This window comes from Delphinus delphis, chromosome 16 (genome assembly GCF_949987515.2).
Source record: "Delphinus delphis chromosome 16, mDelDel1.2, whole genome shotgun sequence".
NCBI lineage: Eukaryota > Metazoa > Chordata > Mammalia > Artiodactyla > Delphinidae > Delphinus > Delphinus delphis.
The window spans coordinates 48,042,380-48,064,900 of NC_082698.1; the positions used below are offsets into that span (position 1 = coordinate 48,042,380).

General features: G+C 53.9%; 1 protein-coding gene across 1 annotated transcript; it reads left to right on the top strand.

Annotated features, from left to right (window-relative positions):
• Window positions 1-11,681: 11,681 nt before the first annotated feature.
• Window positions 11,682-20,971, top strand: LOC132439198 (synaptotagmin-15-like). Its single transcript, XM_060033477.1, is given in 8 exon segments — window positions 11,682-12,161; window positions 12,163-12,320; window positions 14,109-14,251; window positions 15,199-15,494; window positions 16,964-17,134; window positions 17,742-17,865; window positions 18,826-19,005; window positions 19,914-20,971. Coding segments are annotated over 8 exon segments (1,695 nt in total). The 3' UTR covers window positions 20,057-20,971.
• The last annotated feature ends 1,550 nt before the right edge of the window (window positions 20,972-22,521 follow it).

A 22,521-nucleotide genomic window follows, 5' to 3' on the forward strand; every position in this document is an offset into this window, starting at 1 on the left:
ATGAAGGATGCTGTGTTACAACAACCCCAGGTATCCTCCCTGAGCCTTTTTCTCTCTTTCCCCTAAATCCACTACCAGCACCCAGGTGCTGGAGCTTGGAGCTTTACCACTCCCACAACAATTAAGGCTGGTCCAGGGACTTTCCTGGTGGTGCAGTGGTTAAGAATCTGCCTGCCAATGCACGGGACACGGGTTTGAACCCTGGTCCGGGAAGATCCCACATGCCGCGGAGCAACTAAGCCCTTGCGCCACAACCGCTGAGCCTGCTCTCTAGAGGCCGCGTGCCACAACTACTGAAGCCCGTGCACCTAGAGCCCATGCTCTGCGACAAGAGAAGCCGCCGCAATGAGAAGCCCGTGCACCGCAACGAAGAGTAGCCCCCGCTCGCCGCAGAGAAAGCCCGCGTGCAGCAATGAAGACTCAACGCAGTCAAAAATAAATAAATTAAATAAATTAATTAAAAAAAAAATTAAGGCTGGTCCAGGGAAGACCAAAGTCAGCCAGTAAGGAGAAGTGGCAAGCCCATCTACCTGAGGCCACAACTGCAAGGTTTGTGAAGCAGGAGAAAGGATGTAGCTCTTCAAAGGTGAGCCCTGCTCAGCTCCCCACTCTAGTCTCACCAAAGTAATCAACAAGAGAATGATTGTGTTTCAGTCAACTCTTGCTGCCTACAGAATCTCTTGGGCAGTAAGCATTTATATCACCCTTCCATGTCTGCGCCTTGGCTGGGGTAGGTTGGCATAAGCTGACCTAATTGATTCCAGGCTCCCAGACCGGTTTGGATCTGCTCCACAGATCTCTCATCAGTCTGGAACCAGCAGCTCCCTGGGTCGTGCTCTTCTCACCTCAATGGCAGAAGCACAAGAGAGCAAGGCAAGTCCAGCCTTTGCTCGCCTCATCTCCGCTAACGTGCTATTGGCCCAAGCAAGTAACAAGGCCAAGCTGAAGGTCAAGTAGAAGGGAGGTGAGTTTCCCCACTGTGTGCAAGAATGAGGAAGTACAATTCCAATACAGGGAAAAGAGGACTTGGGACGGATAATTTAATCTGCCACAGAAGGTACCCAAAGAATAACCTTCCCCACAGGCTCAGCACTTTTACTGATTTGCTCTTTATAGTGAACGCTCAGCCTTGAGCCCTAAAGTCCAATAAGATGGCCTTGTCCCTCATCACATGATCCATTTGGAGGAGGGAAAGGAGTAAGATATGAGAGAGCCCTGAGCTCTCTATGGAGGCTACACCTGGAATGGAGCAACATTCAACAGAGATTTCTTCTCTTCTGTCCACTGCCCTCATGCCCTCAACAGTCTTGATTTGAAACTGAGCAGGAATCTGTGGGGCCCTCCTGGGTATAAAAGCCTTTCTGTGCTCCCCATTTCTTTCTTTCTTTTTTTTTTTTTTTTTGGCTGCATGGGGTCTTAGTTGCAGCATGTAGGATCTTTAGTGGTGGCATGGAATGTGGACTCTTAGTTGTGGTGTGTGGACTCTTAGTTGCGGCATGCGGACGCTTAGTTGCGGCATGCATGCAGGATCTAGTTCCCGGACCAGGGATTGAACCCAGGCCCCCTGTATTGGGAGCATGGAGAGTCTTACCCACTGCAGAACCAGGGAAGTCCCCCCCCCATTTCTTGCTTGTAGGAAAAAGACCCTCCCTGAGTTCCAAAGAGCAGATTCTAACAGTTACTAATTAGGAAAATGAGGGAATGCAGAAACAAATTCCTGCAGTCAAGAAACAATAGTGCAGGGACTTCCCTGGCGGTCCAGTGGTTGAGACTTCGCCTTCCAATGCAGGGGGTGCGGGTTCAATGCCTGGTCAGGGAGCTAGGATCCCACATGCCTTGTGGCCAGGGAACCAAAAGATAAAACAGAGGCAATGTTGTAATGAATTCAATAAAGACTTTGGAAATGGTCCACATCAAAAAAAAAAAATCTATAAAAAAAAAAAGAAACACTAGTGCAGCCTTGGGGCAGGGTCCTGGTTCCTCCTTGGGGAGGGTGGGGGATATGAATAGCAATTTGATACAAATCTTTGAGTTCTTCTACAGGAACTAAGGCTCCCACCCAAGTGGAGGATGGTGACTACATGCTGAGCGTAAGCACTTGGACCCCAGACTGCTCAGAACTAGATAGAAAGCTGATGACTGAGATTCCTGGAACATCACCCTGTTAGCTCACCACCAGCAAGTCAGTAGAAAGTCACATACCCTGCAGCCCTCCCCCAAATTTGCTTTTAAAACTCTTTCCTGAAACCCATCGAGGACGTTAGGCTTTTTGAGCCAGTTCTCCTTGCCTGGCCCTTGCAATAAACCTTTCTCTGCTCCAAACTCCAACATCTCAGCTTGTTTGGCCTCACTGTGCATTGGGCACACAAACTTGGGTTCAACAACAGATTCAGTCTTCAGAAAAGCCCGGCCCAGGTAATACATCTGAAAACCTGAGCTAGAGTTAAGTCTTCCCATCTCCCATAGCCAGGGCCAGCCTCAGGCAACCCCCTGATCTCTGAGACAGTGTTGTGGTCAGCATCTTCTACTCTCTCACCTTGCCTACTGCAGCCTTCTGAGGTCAGAGCATAAGGAGAGAGGAAAGGAAGAGGTAGGGAACGTCCTTTCTTTTCTTTTTTTTTTTTTTTTGCGGTACACGGGCCTCTCACTGTTGTGGCCTCTCCCGTTGCGGAGCACAGGCTCCGGACGCACAGGGTCAGTGGCCATGGCTCATGGGCCCAGCCACTCTGCGGCATGTGGGATCTTCCCAGACCGGGGCACGAACCCGTGTCCCCTGCATCGGCAGGCGGACTCTCAATGACTGCACCACCAGGGAAGCCCCCAACAAATGAATCAGAAGCCACTTGCTCACTTCTCAGCCGCTAGAAAGTTTCCCTCCTACTTCCTTCTGCTGCAGCCCCATCACCCCAGCTCTTCCGTTCATGTGGCCCACACCCGATCATGGGAATTATGCACACAGCCCGCATCCTGACAAGCCCCAGGAGCCCCAGTGGTAATTCCCTGTCACTCAGACCCACATTCCCACCACAAGTGGCACATCTAGTCCCCGAGATCCACAGCTCTTTGACCCTCATTAGAGGGAGGGCAGCTACTTCCCAACACAGCAGCAGATTGCTCGGGCCTCTGGCTCTCTCTCCACCATCTCAAGCCAGAAGCCACAATTGCCTGTGCGCACCAACCACCAGTTCATTTCCTCCCAAAGCAAGCTCTCAGAGTGGCCCTGTTGGAGCCGAAGCTCCCTGGGCTGGAGGGGAGGGTGTAGCTTCCCCCCTGCCCCGCTTGCCGAGGGTCCCACGTCACAGCCCAGCCTTCCCCAAAGGCATCTCCCAAGTCCTCTCTGTCCTCCACTCTCCCAGCCTTTTCTTTCCCACTATGGGCCAGTCATCTAGCTGGTTCTCAGCCGCCTTTGAAAATCGACATCATAGTCTACCCCCACTCTTTGGAGTTCGATTGCTAACTTCTTAGTATCTCAGCCAAAATGTCAATTTAACAACTTGAAATATCAAAAGAAAAAAAATTTTTCCCAGCAGCCCCCTGGAAGATGTCTTCATGGATCTCACTGGCTAAAACACAATCCTATGGCCACCCCTAGCTGCAAAGAGGGCTGGCCAAGTCAGAATGTAGCAAAGGGAGATGTGGGTGTCAGGAATGGCTCAGACCCTCCAGATGCATCCCTGGGGGCCAAGCACACTGCTGCCCCTAACAAAATCTGGGTTCCACTGTGAGCATCGGAGAAGCTGGAGGAAGGGTTGGGGTGGGTGTTGAAGGCTAAGTAGTAAATTAACTGTTGTTTGTCACAAATGGCCCTGGTCGATAAGACCCTACACTCGAGTGGCCAACAATCCTTGGGACAGCTGCCTGGTCAGAGGTGACAATTCAGAAAGGGCAAGCCTTGCATTGATCCCTGATTTCTGCTCTGAGGGGCAGCCTTGGTGGTCAAGGAACCCGGAGCTAGAACAGCTAATCAAACCTGGCCAGCCACTCCCTAGCCTCATCTCCTCAGTGTCCCTCACTTTCCACCTGAGTAAAATGGGAATAAGAGCCTCACAGAGCTTGCTGTCCCCACCTCCCATTCACTTCCTGCCTTGGCTAACAATTAATTAAGAGTCTTAGTTGCAAATATCAGAAATCAACTCATACTGGCTTAAGAAAAAAAAAAAAAGGTAATTTATTGCACCACCCGGGATAAATGGCTGCCGGCACAGCAGGACCAAGAGCAAGACAGCTTCCTCAGGCCTCCCACGCTGCTCTGAGCTCTTGTCTCACACACACTCCTCCACACGGGCGCTCCCAACATCCCCAGACTCAGCTCCTGCAGCTCAACAACTCCCACCAATAAAGGGAGTGATCCCACAAAAATTCCAGGATTGATTCTGATTAGGTCATGACCCCACCCTGAACCTATCGCTGTGGTCTGGGTCATGTGCAAAGCTCCAGAAAAGAAGCAGGGGGGAAAGGGAAGAGATCGGCTTCTATCAGCTACTACGTGGACAAGGAGAGGAGAGAGTCGTTCCTGAGAAAGAAGAGGCAGGACGCCGTTGCCAGGAGAGGAAAAAGGCTGCCAAGCAGGGAACAGGAAGCAGGGAGAACTGGGCAGGGGGACAGAGAACATCCCTGGGAGGCAGGAGTGAGCCGTGGGCCCTGGGCTGCACCCTGGGACCCTGGGTGGTCGTCCATAGGATGGCACACATTTGAAGCCAGCGTGGTGGAGTAGGAGAGAAGGAGGGGACTTCTGACCTGACAAGGACAGATGCTCCCTCCAAGCTCCTCAGCAGAAGGGGTTATGGGAAATTCAGGTTATGGGAAATTTATTAGGGTGGCTGAGGCCACCCTAACAAAACCAGAGAAAAGCGATGATGCTGGTGGGGGAAACCCTTCTCCATCTCACAAAGAGGGACCTGGGGTGACTGGGCTGGAGTTGACATAAATGTCAGAAACACAGTCTTCCACACGTTTCTCAGCGTGTCCTTTATCCTGCTCTGGCCTCTCTGTTCCTAAGTGATGATGGATGACACTTTAGACAAGGCTGATTCTTAAGGTTAATTGAAAGTGGCCTTTTGCGTGAATCATCCATTGCACTGAATTATTAATCACCTGCAGACATTTGCAGGCTTTTAAACACTTGGACTTCCTGCAACCCTCCTTGGAAATGCTTTTTCCAGTGGAAATATGACTTCCTTTTGGCCACGGAAAACAGAAACATTGCCTGCTGCTGTTTCCAGATTTCCCAGCTCCCAGGGGCCCAGTAAGGAGCAAGATCTGAAAACAGGAAGCAGGGCCGGGGCTGCAGGCAGACTCAGAGCCCATTCTTTTCTGCAGAGTTGGCTCCAGGCCAGCCTGGTCTCAGAGCCTCCACGGGACAGTAGACAGAGGGAGACTGACCACAGTGCCTGTGGCTGTTGGCCTTGTTCATGGTCATCTCCACAGGAAATGGTGTCCAGGGGCCTTGCATGGGCCCTTCAGCGGGTCAGTGGGGAGGAAGGAATGAGGAGGGCCAGGTGTCAGGTCCAGCTCCACCACTTACTGGGTGGGCCATGCAACCTCTTTGATTTGGTTTCCTCGTCTGAAAAGGTGGTCCCTGCTGGACAGGCTGACACAAGGCAGGTCTCAGTGGGATCATGTACATCAAGCCTGCATCATGGGACTTCCCTGGTGGTCCAGTGGGTAAGGCTCTGCACTCCCAATGCAGGGGGCCTGGGTTCGATCCCTGGCCAGGGAACTAGATCCCGCATGCATGTCACAACTAAGAAGTACACATGCCGCAAGTAAAGATCCCACATGCCACAATAAAGATCCCACATGCCGCAACCTAAGACCTGGAGCAGCCTAAATAAATAAATGTTAAATAAAAAAAAAGCCTGCATCATGATAACCAGAACATAAGGAGCAACAAGGAAGGTGGATTTCCCTCCTGCCATCTGCTCTCATTTTCTAGTGGAAGAAGAAAGACTCAGAACTCAGTGGGCTGGCTGGACATGTAAGGGGCTTGCAGACAGAGCTGGCAAAGTAAGTGTAAGCCCCAGCAGCTGGTGTCCAGGGCTAGGTCAAGGAGCTCCTATCAGACCCCGAAGGGTGAGCCCAAGATGTGTGAGCCATGGACAATGGTGGCAGAAGCCAGGAAGCAGCTCAGCCTGAGGGCACAAGCTCTTCATCCACCATTCAGCACAGCCTTGGCCGGGAGGTAGATATTGGGAACGCTGAGATAAATAAGACATGGCCCTCTGCCTTCACGGAGGTTCTGGTCTGCCAGGGAGAGTGAGCTGGGGTATCAGTCACAGACACAGACTCCTATAAAGCAACATGGTAGCTGCAGGTACAGTGAGGACAAGGAAAGGGTGATGAAGGGCTTCCTGGAGGAGGAGGAGATACTAGAGTCTCATCCTGAAGGATGAGCAGTGAAGAAGGAGAGGGGGCCCCTGGCTATCTCAGGCAGGGAGAGGGCAGCATAATGAAAAGGCCCCTGGTGCATTGGCAGAACTGCCAGAAGTAGTTCCACCAGTCTGGGCCCTGAGCATTGCAGAGGGACGGGGGGATATGGGGTGTCCCGGTGGGTGAGAATGGGGAGAGGAGCCTGGAAGAAATAAGCTGGGGCAGGGGTATAGGATCGAATCTAAACTACAGAGAGAAAGTTGATGAGGGGAGGCATGACGGAGACCTGGGCCAAGTTCTTGATGGTGATGGAGATGGATGGAGGAGGAAGAGGCAGGACTTGGTGACTGCTTGGTTATGAGTGGTGAGGGAAGGAGGCCAGGGAGGAAGATGGCGCCCTGGGAAGGCACAGCACAGGGCTGGGGGAGGATGGGCAGCTCTGGGCCTGGCACTTCCTGACTGGCCACAGGCATTGCCTTTTCCAGGAGTACCCACTTCCCCACCCCACACCCAGAAGGGCCCCAGGGCAGCTCAGGCCCAACTGTGGAAGTGGCTGGGTATGAATGTGTGCCATGCCCATCAGGGAGGAGTGGTCAGGCAGACAGGACAGTCGCGAGTCAAGGGGGGAGGGGTATGCTGTGGTAATGAGGGGTCATGGCGGCTGGAGGATTGCCATCTGGGGGCACATGGGCCTTGCTAGCTGCCTGGTCCCAGCTTAGGAGCAAGCTGAGAGCTTCGGGCAGCAGGAGGAAGGAGAATATAAAGCATCTCTCCCAGAGGGCTGCCCAGACACTGTGCTCAGCACAACAAAAGTTCCAAAGATGTCCACTCCCTAGTTCCTGGAACCTGGGAACAGGTTACTTTGTAAGGCAAAAGGGACTTTGTAAATATGATTAAGTTAAGCATCTTGAGATGCAACATCACTAATTATTAGAGAAATGCAAATCAAAACTACAATGATGGGGGCTTCCCTGGTGGCGCAGTGGTTAAGAATCCACCTGCCAATGCAGGCGACATGGGTTCAAGCCCTGGTCCGGAAAAATCCCACATGCTGCGCAGCAACTAAGCCCTTGTGTCACAACTACTGAACCTGCACTCTAGAGCCCGAGAATCACAACTACTGAAGCCCGCACACCTAGAGACCACGCTCCACAACAAGAAAAGCCACCACAATGAGAAGCCTGCGCACTGCAATGAAGAGTAGCCCCCGCTCGCCACTAAAGAAAGCCCACACGCAGCAATGATGACCCAATGCAACCAAAAATAAATTAATTAATTTAAAACCATATGGTAATTAATTACCATATGACCCAGCAATCCCACTACTGGGCATATACCCAGAGAAAACCATGATTCAAAAAGACACATGCACCCCAACGTTCACTGCAGCACTATTTACAATAGCCAGGTCCTGAAAGCAACCTAAATGCCCATTAACAGACGAATGGATAAAGAAGATGTGGTACATATATACAATGGAATATTACTCAGCCATAAAAAGGAACGAAAGTGGGTCATTTGTAGAGACATGGATGGACCTAGAGACTGTCATACAGAGTGAAGTAAGTCAGAAAGAGAAAAACAAATATCGTATATTAACGTATATACGTGGAATCTAGAAAAATGGTACAGATGAACCTGTTTGCAAGGCAAAAATAGAGACACAGACGTAGAGAACAAATGTATGGACACCAAGGGGGGAAAAGGGGGATGGGATTGACATATATACGCTAATATGTATAAAATAGATAACTAATGAGAACCTGCTGTATAGCACAGGGAACTCCACTTTGCTGTACAGTAGAAACTAAAACAACATTGTAAAACAACTATTTCCCAATTTAAAAAAAAAAAAAGGACCTTGAGATGGAGAGATTATCCTGGATTATCTGGGTGGGCCCCATGTAATCACAAAGGTTCTTATAAGAAAGAAGGGGACTTCCCTGGTGGTCCAGCGGTTAAGACTCCACGCTTCCACTGCAGGGGGTGCAGGTTCGATCCCTGGTCGGGAAACTAAGATCCTGCAAGCCATGCAGTGAGGCCAAAAAAAAAAAAGAAAGAGGGAGACAGCACCTTTGGTCAATTAATCTGTGACAAAGGAGGCAAGAATATACAATGGAGAAAAGACAGCCTCTTCAATAAGTGATGCTGGGAAAACTGGACGGGTACATGTAAAAGAATGAAATTAGAACATTCTCTAACACCACACACAAAAATAAACTCAGAATGGATCAAGGACTTAAATGTAAGGCTGGACACTATAAAACTCTTAGAGGAAAACACAGGCAGAACACCCTTTGACATTAATTGCAGCAATATCTTTGCGATCCACCTCCTAGAGTAATGAAAATAAAAACAAAAATAAACAAATGGGACCTAATTAAACTCAAAAGCTTTTGCACAGCAAAGGAAACCATAAACAAAACAAAAAGACAACCCACAGAACGGGAGAAAATATTTGCAAACAAACTAACCGACGAGGGTTTAATCTCCAAAATATACAAACAGCTCATGCACCTCTATGTCAAAAAAATAAACAACCCAATCAAAAATTGAGCAGAGGGCTTCCCTGGCGGCGCAGTGGTTGAGAGTCCGCCTGCCGATGCAGGGGACACGGGTTCGTGCCCTGGTCTGGGAAGATCCCACATGCGCGGAGCGGCTGGGCCCGTGAGCCATGGCCGCTGAGCCTGTGCGTCCGGAGCGTGTGCTCCGCAACGGGAGAGGCCACAACAGTGAGAGGCCCACGTACTGCAAAAAACAAAACAAAACAAAAAAACAAAAAATTGAGCAGAAGATCTAAATAGACATTTCTCCAAAGAAGACATACAGATGGCCAAAAAGCACATGAAAAAATGCTCAACATCACTAATTATTAGAGAAATGCAAATCAAAACTATGAGGTACCCACCTTACACCAGTCAGAATGGCCATCATCAAAAAGTTTACAAACAATAAATGCTGGAGAGAGTGTGGAGAAAAGGGAACCCTCTTACACTGTTTTTGGGAATGTAAATTGGTACAGCTACTATGGAGAACAGTATGGAGGTTCCTTAAAAAACTAAAAATAGAACTACCATATGAACCAGCAATCCCACTCCTGGGCATATACCCTGAGAAAACCATAATTCAAAAAGATACATGCACCCCCATGTTCATTGCAGCACTATTTACAATGGCCAAGACATGGAAGCAACCTAAATGTCCATTGACAGATGAATGGATAAAGAAGATGTGCTACGTATATACCATGGAATACTACTCAGCCATAAAAAAGAATGAAATAATGCCATTTGCAGCAACATGGATAGACCTAGAGATTATCATACTAAGTAAGTCAGGCAGAGAAAGACAAATATGATATCACTCATATGTGGAATCTAATTTTTTTAAATGATATAAATAAACTTATTTACAAAATAGAAACAGACTCACAGATTTTGAAAACAAACTTATGGTTAACAAAGGGCAAATGTGGGTGGGAGGGATGACTTAGGAGCTTGGGATTAAAATACACACACTATTATATATAACATAGATAACCAACAAGGACCTACTCTATGGCACAGTGAACTCTACTTAATATTCTGTAATAACCAATATGGGAAAAGAATCTGAAAAAGAATTAAAATATGTATATGTGTAACTGAATCACTTTGTTGTACACCTGAAACTAACACAACATTGTAAATCAACTATACTCCAATAAAATTTAAGAAAAAAAGAAAGAAAGGCAGAAAAAGTAGATATGTAGATGACAGGAAGTCAGAGAGATGAGAAAGTGCTGCTGCTGGCTTTGAAGATGAAGGCAGCTTCTAGAAGCTGGGAAAGGTCAGGAAATGGATTTTCCCCAGAAGGGAAGCAGCCCTGCAGGCCCATTTTAGTCTTCTGCCCTCCAGAACTGTAAGGTAATATATTTGTGTTTTTCTTTTTTTTTTTTTTTTGCGGTACGCGGGCCTCTCACTGTTGTGGCCTCTCCCGTTGCGGAGCACAGGCTCCGGACGCGCAGGCTCAGCGGCCATGGCTCACGGGCCCAGCTGCTCCGCGGCATGTGGGATCTTCCCGGACCGGGGCTCGAACCCGTGTCCCCTGCATCGGCAGGCGGACTCCCAACCACTGCGCCACCAGGGAAACCCATATTTGTGTTTTTTAACCACTAAATTTGTGGTTATTTGTTACAGCAGCAACAGGAAACTAACACAGACATCCAGTTCAGACCTGAGGGGAAAGACGGGGAGGTCTGGGGCCACTAAAGCCCCATTTCCTGAGACACCGCCCCCATCTCCAGCCTGGTGAAAGCAGAGGTCAGGGCCTCAGGTCTTCCAGACACTCCAGCCAATAAGACTGGTCGCGGAGGGAGGGGAAAGGGCAGTGGGGGAAATGCCCTGCCTCTACCTAGCAGGGTGAGGGGGTGGAGTGGAATGAGAGGTCCCCCATCTTCTCACCACCCCACGCCCATCTAGATCCTGAAAAAGACTGACCACACTTCCTCTGCACTCTAGCGACCAAAAGCTCCCAGACAAACTCCTTCCCCTGAAGGGAGTGGGATCCCTGTTCACCACCCATCCCACCTCAGGTCATTTAGGGCTCAGGCAGGGCGGGGCCTAAGGCACACTGACAGACTGGCGGGCTCTTCACCTTGTCTACCCTGCCTCCTCCTTCCCTTGATAGGCACAGGTGTCACTTGGGAGCAAGGTCCAGGCTCAGGCTCAGGCTCTGTCTTTGGACACAACGTTCAAGACCGTGAAACAACAAGACCGACCCTCCCTCCGCCCACAAATATCTTCCTTTCCTTCCCCACTTACAGATGCTTCGAAGTCTAAGACGCTCCCACAAGAGCTCTCCGCAGGGACGCCGTGCGGGGCCCTGGGAGAGTGCTCATCCTCTACGGGGTTGCACGCTGGCTGAGAGCAGGCTGCGGACCAGGAGGGCCTTTACTCCAGCCTCTCCGTCAAGGTTGCGTTCACCAGCCTCCATTGGCGTAGCCCCTGCAGTCTGACAGTAATCACTATAGAAATAGTGACAGTGGGTGGTTAGGACTCCTCGCTTCCACTGCAGGTGACATGTGTTGGATCCCTGGTCGCGGAACTAAGATCCCGAAAGCCTCACGGCTGGGCCAGAAAACAAACAAACAAAGGTTACTGTGGGTGCAGAGTAGGGACGAGGCCTAGGCGAAACCGCCCTCCGTCAGATAATCACAATAGAGGCTGGCACGCGCCGCGCTCCCCCAGCCTTGAGCCAGTCACCTATCTGAATACATTAGATACGTTAACCCTAGAGGGAGTACTATTATTAAACCAACTGAGCTGCGGAATATGCGCTCTCCAACGCCTCATTGCTGTCTGTGTCTACTGAGCCGGCAAACCTGTAAACCTGTAAACCCCCGCGGTCAGACCGCAGCGCCGGGGCCGGACAGGGCGCGGAGACTCGGCCCTGAAATCCGCGAAAGCTCCTGGGAGCAGGGGTCGGAGCTGGGCCTCAGTCTGCAGAGGATCTGCGGAAGGTGGAGGCGCATTCCTAGACGGGCACAGCGCGTGCCAAGGCCGTCAGGGGTGAAGAGCCAGGTGCGGAGCCGTCTACCAGACGCGGGCGGAGCAGGCTTTAGCTCTGCGCCCGAGAAACCTGGCCCTCGCGCCTCAGCCGCGGGGACCCCCCGGGCGCCCCGCCCCGCGCGGAGCCCTTCGGTTCCGGGAGCGCATGGTCGGCTCCGCGCCCTTCCAGGGCCACGACCATGGCCGGGCAGGGGCGGAGCCGCGGCCTCCGGGAGCTGGGTCCCTGCCCCCGCCGTTCTTTGCTGACCGGAGCGCAACGAGGTACTGTCCCCCTCGTCCGTCCGACGGCCCCGCTCGGCGCTTTAAAAATCCGCCCGGCTGCAGCGGCGGCGGCGGCGGCGGGAGGGGCGACCGAGCCCCGGGCCCGCGCCCCAACGGCCGGCCAGAGCAGCCCCATGGAGGGTAAGTGCCCTCGCCTCCTCACCCGCTACCCCGGCGCCGCGCTCCGCGCCCCGGCCCCTCAGCCACCTGTTGCAGCACTTTCCCTCACCCCGCGGGCCTCTGCTGGGGCGCAGCCCTGCCTTGCCTCCCGCTCCTAGCGGGGTGCGGGGATGGAGCGTAAGGCCCGCTCCTCGCAGCTAGCTGCGGGTCAGGAGGTGTGGGTGTCTTTCCTTCTCACCACCCAACCGGGTCCTGACCCCAGAGCCTGGGAAGCCCCGCGCCCGCACGTGACCCGAAAGAGGGACCTTCCTTGCTTAGCGCAGGATCGAGGGTCCGAGCTCTCTCAGCCGGCTCAGACTGAAGCCTCCCAGGTCCGGGCAAGTGTGGGGTGCCGGTGCCGGTAGCAGAGCGCCTGTGTTTCGGTTTCTCACGCTCGCTGCTGCCATCTTCATCCACATCCCCTCCACCGCCTCCCACCGACTCCGCTAAGTGGGCTTGCTGTGAGAGAGGGCTCGGTGGAGGGAGCGGTTTTTAGAGAAAGTTACAGAATTCAAGCTACAGTCCAGCCTCTCAGCAGGTTCCAGGACCCAAAGGGTAGGGCTCTGAGTGCCCCCCAGGCCGTCATCCCTTCCCCTGCTTTCCTTAAGTGCAGGGTGCCCAGCTCACCCTCAAGCCTGAACAGGAGTCCAGGGAAGATGGCGGTTCTCATAAGAGAAGGGTTAATTTCTACGCAGGAGCACAAGGAAATGGTTCATTTCACCCAGAATCCCAAGTCCCAGGCCAGCTGCTTTCCAAGGGAAACTAGAAAGCTCTGCCCAGTGCACTAGGACCATAAGGGAAATGGTTTCTCCTTGAGACCCAGCAGAGCCCAGCCAGCAACACCCCTCCCCAGCAGATACATTAAACCTGCTTCTGTGTTATCCCTGGGGTCCAACCCAGGGGGGTGGCCTTGCTGCTCAAATTCTGTCCCCAGCCTGCCAGTGGTGTGAAGGGGAGTGGCTCTCCCCAGGCATCACATCCCGGTGGTGTCTGCCCCCAGAGCAGGTGGCCCTGGTGATTGCGGGCATCCTTGGGGGACTGCTGCTACTGCTGCTGTTGATGGTGGTGAGCCGGTGTCTCTGGAAGAGGCTTTGCGCCACATTCGCCTATGAGGAGCTGTCAGGGACCACGGCTGCCTCCAGCACACAGGGACACAAGCTCTGCCCACCGGATGCCAGGACCCAGGCGAGCAGGTGAGGCAGGACTGGGGCCTTGGGGCCAAGGGAGCTCCTGCTCTTGCTTCGGGCCCTCCCTGTGGCGTTTCCCCTGGAGCGGCATGGGGAAGGAAAGGTCTGTTTATGGAGGGCCTCCTCTGTGCTGTCAGCAGGCTGGGAGCTATCACAAAGAAACCCCACAGTTCTCACCACAGCTGTGAGGCAGGTGTTATGAAGCCCGTTTTCCAGCTAAGGAAAGTGAGGCTAAGTGGACGTAAGTAATGGGTCCAGATAGCACAACTAGGAAGTGGCAGAAGAGGCATTCAAACCCAGGCAGACCTACTCCAGAAGCTGTGCTCCTTCTCCAAGTCAGCACTGCTGTGGGCAGACAGAGGTGTTGCCTCTGGCTGTGTGTGTGTGTGTGTGTGTGTGTGTGTGTGTGTGTGTGTGCGCGCGCGCGCCCTGGTGTGGGCCCAGAAAATGGTGCTCTTGCCTCCTCCTGGCTCCTGCTGGCTTTTTCTCCTCCAGTGCCTGGCACTCAACCCCTCTGGGCTGAGCGCTCTGAGGCCACACTGTTCACTAGCCACCTACATGTCATCTCCGTGCCTCTGGACAGGCCACCAGGTGTACCATTCGTGGTGCCCCCTTCCCTCCAAAGCCAAGACTGGGTGCCCCTGAGCAGCAGAGAGTGGGCCCAGGCCCCACAGGACCCCTGCCCAGCCCCGGAGCTCCTGCCTCATGCCACCCGCAGCAATCTTGGTGAGTGTGCCCACCAGGGCCTGCCCAGGGGTCATGGTCTGCTCAGGCCAGGGCGGACCCATCTGGTTTCATGGGCCTGGCTCCAGAAAAGAGCCTGGATGGCCCTGGGGATGCCAGAGTTGCCCAGTGACCACTCTTTCCAGGTGCTTGGGTTTACCAAATGCCTGCCGCACCCCAGCCTGGGCCAGATGTGGTTTCATGTGCCATTTTGGAGTTAGACCATAACTCTGGGGCTGGGGGAGGGATTATCACCCCAATTTACACATTAAAAAACTGAGGCTCCGGAGGTTAACAGTGCTTTGCCCAAGGTCACAGAGGCAGTAAGCAACAGATCTGGAATTGGAACCCTGGTGTTCCTGGGTGCAGAACCTGTGCTGTGTCCTGCTTCCGGATGATGGGTTGGCCAATGCAGAAGGCGGCATGGTGGAAGCTGGGCGCACAGCTCTCTGCTGCCTCTGTGCTCTGAAGGCCTCCCCGGAACCACCCAGTAATCAGCTGGGCCCTTCTAATTTAAAGAGGAAGAACAGGACAACACTATATTACTGAGACACCCTCTGGACACCATGGAAAGGGGCCAGGCCAGATGCTGGGAACTGCGCCCCGCCCTGCAGGCCCTGACCTCTGGGGGTGGGGGTGAGTCACGGGAGCAGGGGTTGAATGAATACTGTGGCCTCCGCTAGGAGCCCCAGGGAGGAGCAGGCCTGGATGTAGAATGCCTTAGTGCTGAGAAGGCCTCTTGGGGGAGCTGCACTAGAGAGAGGGGCTGTGTTCAGTCTGGAGAAGAGAGCGGGGCGAATGTGGTCAGGAGAGGCCAGTGAACCGCCTGGTCAAAGCTCAGCCAGGAAGGGCTGGGCCAGGAGAGGTGTGGCAGTGGAGCCCAGAGCTTGCTGTCCCCCATGCCCCCGCCTTCCCCTGGCCTGCCAGTCCTCCCAGCCCCTGTGTTGTAGGAGACGCATGCGTGGTGGGGACCATCAATCCAGAGCTCTACAAGATTCCGGAGGACAAAAGTGAGACCCACTTCCCTGAGGGCTGCCTGGGCCGGCTGTGGTTCTCTGTGGAATACCAGCAGCGGGCCGAGCGACTGCTGGTGGGCCTGATCAAGGCACAGCGGCTGCAAGCCCCCTCAGAGCCCTGTAGCCCCCTGGTGAAGCTCCACCTGCTACCAGATGAGCGGCGCTTCCTCCAGTCCAAGACCAAACGCGGAACAACCAGCCCACAGTTCGACGAGCACTTCATCTTTCAGGTATGGCCTCCGGAGCGGGCAGGGTCTGGGGCCCTCTCCCGCCTGGGAAGGACAGACATTGCGCAGGAGAGCCCCAGCCTTCTGTGCTAACCACGGCTCTGCAGCCCCCAGGACCCCTGTGCCACAGGCTCTGCTCTACCCCTCCTGCCAGGTCAGGGTGTACAAGAGCCCTCACCCTTGCATGGTGGGGGAAGATGAGAGACTTGAGGGATGAGGGGGCAGAGGGCTAGGCTCCTCCTGTCCAGGTTGCCTGGAGGTGAGAAACAGAAACATATTCTTGGAACACCCACTGAATGCCAGGCCCTGGCTCATGGAGCTCAAGGAGGCACCCAAAGCCCTGGAACACGAGGAGCTCTCTGGCAAGGTTATCCACGGAAGGCGGAGGGGGAGACCCCCCAGGCCCCTTGGGGTGGGGGCAGGAACTCACCCATCCCGTCAGAAGCCAGAGCAGGACCTGAGAGCCATCTTGCGACAGGTGGCGCCTTGGCAGCATGGTGGGCGGATGCGCTCAGGGTCTGGAGGTGCTGAGGCTGCCGGGGCACCGAGCCAAGCTCACGGCGGCCTGGGAGCCTCAGCAGGTAACTGGGGCCTTACGGGAAGCCAGCACTCAAGAGCTGCAGGGAGGCCCTGGACAAACATTTTTAAGAGCAGGGCAGCAGGCTGGTCGGCAAGGTACAGAGAGGTCAGTCTGCATCTGGGAAGAGTGTGACTCCTGCCTTCTTCTGGGGCTGAGCACTGAGAAGAGGGGTGGCACGCGGCCCAGCCCCTGGCTGTCCTGCTGGTGCCAAGGCTGTGAGAATTCACAGGTGAACCTGCTCCTCTTAGGACATCCAGATCCAAGGTGGGGAGGCTTGGATCAGCCGCACGTCATGCTTGCGTAGTTACACCCATCACTTCCCTGCCCTGTCCCTGCACCGACTTGCTCCTGGCCTCTCTGTGCTTTACGGGGGAAGGGGAAGGAGAAGAAGAAAAGAGAAGAAAATCACTATTAATTAACCATCTGCCATTCGTGGTTTTATAACCCAGAGAGTAAGAAACATGATCCCGTTTTACAGGTGAGGAGACTGAGTCTCAGGGAGAGGGCTGTTCAGGTGCCCAACTCAGGTAGCAGAGACAGGCGGGTTCCCTGGGCTCCAGTGCGGGAGCCTCTTACACGGTTATGTGTAGGCAAATCATTGAATGCCCTGTTACATGTAGATTCTGCTTCATGGGTCTGGGTGGAGCCTAAGGTCCTGCACTTCTGAGGTCCAGGGGGTGGTGTGTGCTGCTGGTCCTTGGAGCACACCCTGCCACCTCCCCGGGATACTGGCCCAACGGCAGCAAAGGGTCCCCCGAGGATGCCTGGGTTTGGGGTGCACAGGTCCCTGGTTGAGACACCCCTCATGGAAGGATCCTGTATCCAGAACATACCACGCCATCCCATCCCCTGACTCCACACCTGAGCCCAGCTGGGCCCTCATCTCCCTCAGGTGCCCAGCAAGAGTGTCACCCAGAGGGTGCTGAGGTTCACGGTGTACCACGAGGACAGGCAGAGGAAGCACCAGCTCCTGGGCCAGGTGCTGTTCCCCCTGAGGACGGAGACCCTGGCGGGCGACTGTCGGCGCGTCATCTGGAGAGACCTGGAGGCTGAGAGCCTGGAGGTAAAGGTCAGGGTCACCAGACATATGCCACCATGTGTCAGACTACCGTGGACAGCCAGCAGGTGTGGCCCAGCACCTGCTGGCCAGTGTCAGCCCTCAGCATACTGCCCACCACCCCTACAAGCGTGACTCAGCATGGTGGGCCCGGGCCGGAGCTGCGTGGGACAAGGAGGGTGTGTGGAGCCTGGGCAGGGAGGGGTGCCTGAGCCTCTTCTGCCCTGGAGGTCAGATTACCTGGAGCATCCTGAAAAATCCACGTTTGGATTCCCATCCAGATCAGACAACTGTGAAAGATGACACCCCAAACGGACCAGCCAAGGAAACTACCTACCCTTCCCCCAACCCCCAGTGAGGGTCCGGGTGGCTCAGAATAGGCCTTGGAATACCCCAGACCCGGGTTTGAATCCTTAGCTCTGGTCCTTACTACTGTGTGATCTTCAGCGTGCCCCTTCAACTCCCCATCTGTAAAATGGTGGGTGGGCTCCAGGAGGGAGTGTGGCTATGTCACGGAGTACCCAGGGCCTGCCTGCTGGGAGGAAGGAGGAGGGCATGGGGGCCTCCAGTACCTACCAGGGTGACAGGGGTGCTTTCCTCTCGGCCTCTCCAGCCTCCCTCCAAGTTTGGCGACCTCCAGTTCTGTCTCAGCTACAACGACTGCCTGAACCGCCTCACGGTGATCGTGCTGCGAGCCAAGGGCCTCCGACTCCTCCAGGATGACGCGAGCTTTGTCAGTAAGCCTTCGCCCTGGGGCAGGGCCCACCCCGTGAGCTTAGGACCCTCTCCCCCGCCGTCCAGCTTCTGCTCGCATGTGCTGCTGGGAGCATCACTGCCTCCCGAGCCACGCCCTCCCGCTCTGCGCGGCTGTGGCGTGAGAAGCTGCTTCCTTATGTGAATCCCAGGGCTGCGTGCGTCTCCTTGGCCTCCATCAAGACCCCTAAGACACCTGAGACCAAGTTTGCCCCTCCCTTTTCGCAAAGCGGTGTCTTGGCTCCTTGCCTGCGCTGCCTGACTCCGCCCCTGCCCTTCTGCGAAGGTTCCAGTTCCTCCAGGAAGAGGCCCTGAGCCCCCCTGCCCCGGGAGCTGGGGGTGGCGGGGGCACCCCTGCGTGCAGAGCTGGTCACTCAACTGGAGCCTGGGAGCTGGGGGTACAGGAGCCCTGCTCGGGCTCACCCCGCATGTCCCGCCCCACTGTGAACCCCCCCAGCCACAGTGTCTGCCCCCATGCGTCTCTGCCTCTGGCTCTCTGTAAGCAAGCTGGCATTCAACCCTCCACTGCGGATCCAAAACCCATCTAAGCCTCCCCCCAAAAAAACTTGGCCTCTGAAGGAGAAGGTGTTTAGGGGCCCCAGGAGGCCTGAGCACCCGGCAGGCAGGACCTGCCCCCTGTGGGGAGGGATGGGAGTGTGGTGCTAGGTTCCAGGAACAAAGCCCAGCCCGGCCGTGGGTGCGTTCCGGAGACAGAGAGGAGAGAAGAGGAAGGGAGCCGAGCGTTTCCTCGGCTGCAGGCAGTACACTAATCAACCCCGTAATCAACCCCGCTTCCTCTCGTAACGCCCTTTGGCTGCAGCAGCTGTGAGTAATGGGGTCCTGGCGCCCAGGCGGGGCATGTGCCCTCCCAGCCGGACCTCCCACAGGCTGGAGACTGGGCCCCTGCTCGCCCCTCCTAGCCCGCGGTCTGCACTGCCCCCCAGGTGTGCTTGTCAAGGTGTCTCTGATGAACCACAACAAGTTTGTCAAGTGCAAGAAGACTTCGGCTGTGCTGGGCTCCGCCAACCCTGTGTACAGCGAGACCTTCAGCTTCAAGGCCGACCCTGCCGAGCTGGACACGGCGAGCCTCAGCCTGGCAGTGCTGCAGAGGGCCGAAGGGGACAGTAAGGCTGCCCCCTTAACCTCAGGCCGTGGGGGCAATGCTGTGCATGCAGGAAGCGCGGACCCTTTGGAGGGAGCTGCATGGTTTCTGTTCTCCGCCTACGGAAACTAGCGCTCAGAGAGACTGAGATGATTGCCCAAGAACGCGGAGCTTGCTAGTGAGGGAGCTGGGATTCACACCCAGCTTTACTCGGGTTTGATTGTCCATGGCACCCTAGAAAGAGGTTAAAGGAAGGCCTCTGCTACCGCCTCCTGGAGCAGATCACCAGAGAGTTTGGAGACGGCACAGCTACGTGCCACCAGCCCAACGACCTGGTGCCGTGGCTCTTTACGTGCCCTTGCGTTGCCTCACGCCTTCTGTACAAGTCTTGAGGGTCCTGGGTCAGGTTCAGTGTGGATGAGAGGGTGGAGTTATCCCAGGCTGCTCTCCCATACTGCCTCCCGCCCCAGTGTCCACTGTCACTGAGGCAGAGCTGTCGGGCCAGCTGGTCTCATGGGCCAGAGCTCAAGCCCCTTCTCCACTGTGGTAGTTGGTGGGTGAAAATCATTGTTGGATACTCCCCCTGAATATACAAGCAGGCTGATGGAAGAGGGCTTCCTTCTGGAGGGGCCCCTTCCTCCCTCGGCTCTTTGATGCGAGGCAGGTTTGATGGCCCACCGGGAGGGTGGGGGCAGAGTGGGTGCCCCGACGGAAAGGCAGGCTCTCCACCTGGGCTCCCTTCCCCTGCCAGCTGCCACTCCAGATCAAAGTCAAGACCTCTTTGAAGGCTGTTAAAGAGGGAGGGGGCTGGCTACTTCCTTCGAGGGGAGGAGTGAGAGAGAGAGAGGGAAGGCACTGGGGATGGATGAGGTCATGTGGCTTCTGGGCTCCAGAGAATGACAGTGTTCTCCCGCCCCGCCCCCCCCGCAGGGAGCCGCGAGTTGGGCCGGGTGGTGGTGGGCCCCTACATGTACGCCCGAGGCAAAGAGCTGGAGCACTGGAACGAGATGCTTAGCAAACCCAAGGAGCTGGTGAGGCGCTGGCACGCGCTCTGCTGCACCACTGAGCCCTGACCCCGGCAGGGACCTCGGGTCTGCTCCAGGAGCCCTATCTCCCCACAGCCAGGCCTGACAGCCACAGGCCTGGACGCCGCATCCAGCATTCTCACTGGGCTGCAGGACCAGCCTGAGCCGGGGGATCACGAGTGCCGTTGTGCAGGAGAGAAGAGACGACAAGAGAGCCCCTGCCAGGACAGTGTTGCGGCCCCTGGGTTACATCTCACCAGCACGAGAGGCCCTCCCGACTCATTCCATCCTTCTTTACCCGTGGGGCTGCCTGGGCTTGGAATCCTGGCTCCTGGTCATCCCAGTCTCTAACTGGACCGGAATCTCAGGCATGGGGAAGAAATACTCTCTAGAGCGAAAGCATAGCTGTGCACGTTGCATGGAGTGCCAGGGAAACTTGGAAAACTGATGATGTGTTGATGCTCAGCCTCCACTTTTTTCCTCTGTGGTTTCTCTGCCTTCTGCCTGGTGGAGAAAATGAACTGCCCAAAGCGTTTATTTCGGTTGGTCCACAATAAATAGCACAATCTGAGAAACTGGATCAGCATGTAGGTGCGGAACAGTCCCCAGGATGCCTGGGCAGCACGGCTTGGGAGAAAAGGCTCCTGGCGCTCGCGACTCACTCGCTTCACACCTGCAGGAGAAAGCAGCCCACCCAGGTACCAAGTGGTGGACGGGTTCTGGGCGTCCGCTCCTGGGGCTCTCACTTTGGGCATGAAATGGTGAAAGCATGTGGCCAAAGCATAGCCCACAGGGCTGAAAGCTTTTCCCGTAAGCCTAGCAATTCCACTATGATTATTGTGTTATGGTAGGTGTCGGTGTAAACTTCATTAAGATGGAAGTTCCCTCAACTTCCCGTGAAGATGTACTCAAGGTCACCGGCAGCCCTTGTGCTTGTCACTGTTACTTATCAGACAGTTTGTATTTTCACCCAAATGCTACTAAACTTGCAGATTCAAGCCTCGTTACTGTGTAATTCGAACAACATTTAAAACAGAATCTTCTCTTTTCTTAGGCAGTGAAGCAACTTCTGCAAAAGCAAGTAGTGAATGTTGACGTCGGTTTGTGCCTCTTTGACTTCACCTCCATTGTCTGCCAATGCACAAATATAAGCTTTGCTGGTGGTGGTCCATACGCACAGAATACCTTGTGTTTGCTTTTCCTCACTTATTTCACGGGTACATTTTTAATGTAGTCCACGCTCCAGGAATTTCTAATAGTGCTGTAGCACACACATAATAGGCATTCTCTGTTTGTGTATTCTCTGTGTGTATAGCCAGCTACTAAAATGGAACTGTTCCCCTTTCACCTGGGGTCATGAAACCACAGGTGCCAACCACCTCCACATTTCAAGGGGAGGTTCATGGCTGTCAGTGACCTTTCCAGGGCCACTTGGAAAAGTTGGTAAGTTTTCCCTTTGCAGGACAGCATGGACGGGTATGGCCTACTCACGGTTGAAAAATCTCAATGGCAAGAGACAGGCAGACTCTCTGCTCTGATGGGGAGGTGGGGGTGATATACTGGACTGGCCCCCGTCTACAGATGCAGTCAGGGTAAAAAATACACAAGTGCCTCCCGTAGACCAGAGACGACAGCCAGCCCGGGCTATCTCGATACTGTCCACAAGGTGACCCCAGCAGAATGAAGCCCTTGGCATTTCCATAAAACATTTAGAACCAGCTTCTCAATTTCCACACCAAAAAAGTGCTAGAATTTGGCTGGATTCTTCACGGAGTATATAGATCAGTTTGGTGGCCATTTGGTATCTTTACAATGTTGAATCTTCAACCCATTAACATGGTGTATCCCTCTATTTCTTTAAGTCTTTTGCAAGTTTCCTTAAACATGTTTCATGGTTTTCAGGAACGTGTTTTTGCACCTCTTTTCTTGGATTTAGTCTTAGGTGTTTTATGTTTGTTTGTTTCCAACATAGAGAGATTCTATTGATTTTTGTATGTTGACTTTGTACCTAGCGAGTGGCCTTGCTCAAGTCACTTGTAATAGTTCGTCTGTAGATTCTTTGTACTTTCTTTGTATATAGTCATGGCCTCTGTGAATGGTAGTTTTACTTCTTCCTTTCCAATCTTTATGCCTTCTTTATCTCTTGCCAAATTGCAGTGGCTGGGTAACTGGACAAGAAAAGGAAATAAAAGGCATCCAGATCATGAAGGAAGAAGTAAAACTATATTTATTTGCAGATGACATGGTTTTGTACATAGAAAATCCTAAGAAATCCACCAGAAACTTTTGTGAATATAGAATGCTAGGTTGACATTTCCTTTTCTTTCAATGGCTTTAAAATGTTATTCACATTTCAGAACTTCTTTTTCTTTTCTTTCTTTTTTTTTTTTTTTTGGCCACGCAGCATCCCTTCCAGGATCTTAGTTCCCAGAATGGGGAATGAACCTGGGCCACCGCAGTGAAAGTGCCAAGTCCTAACCACTGGACCGCCATGGAATTCCCTAGAATTTCTT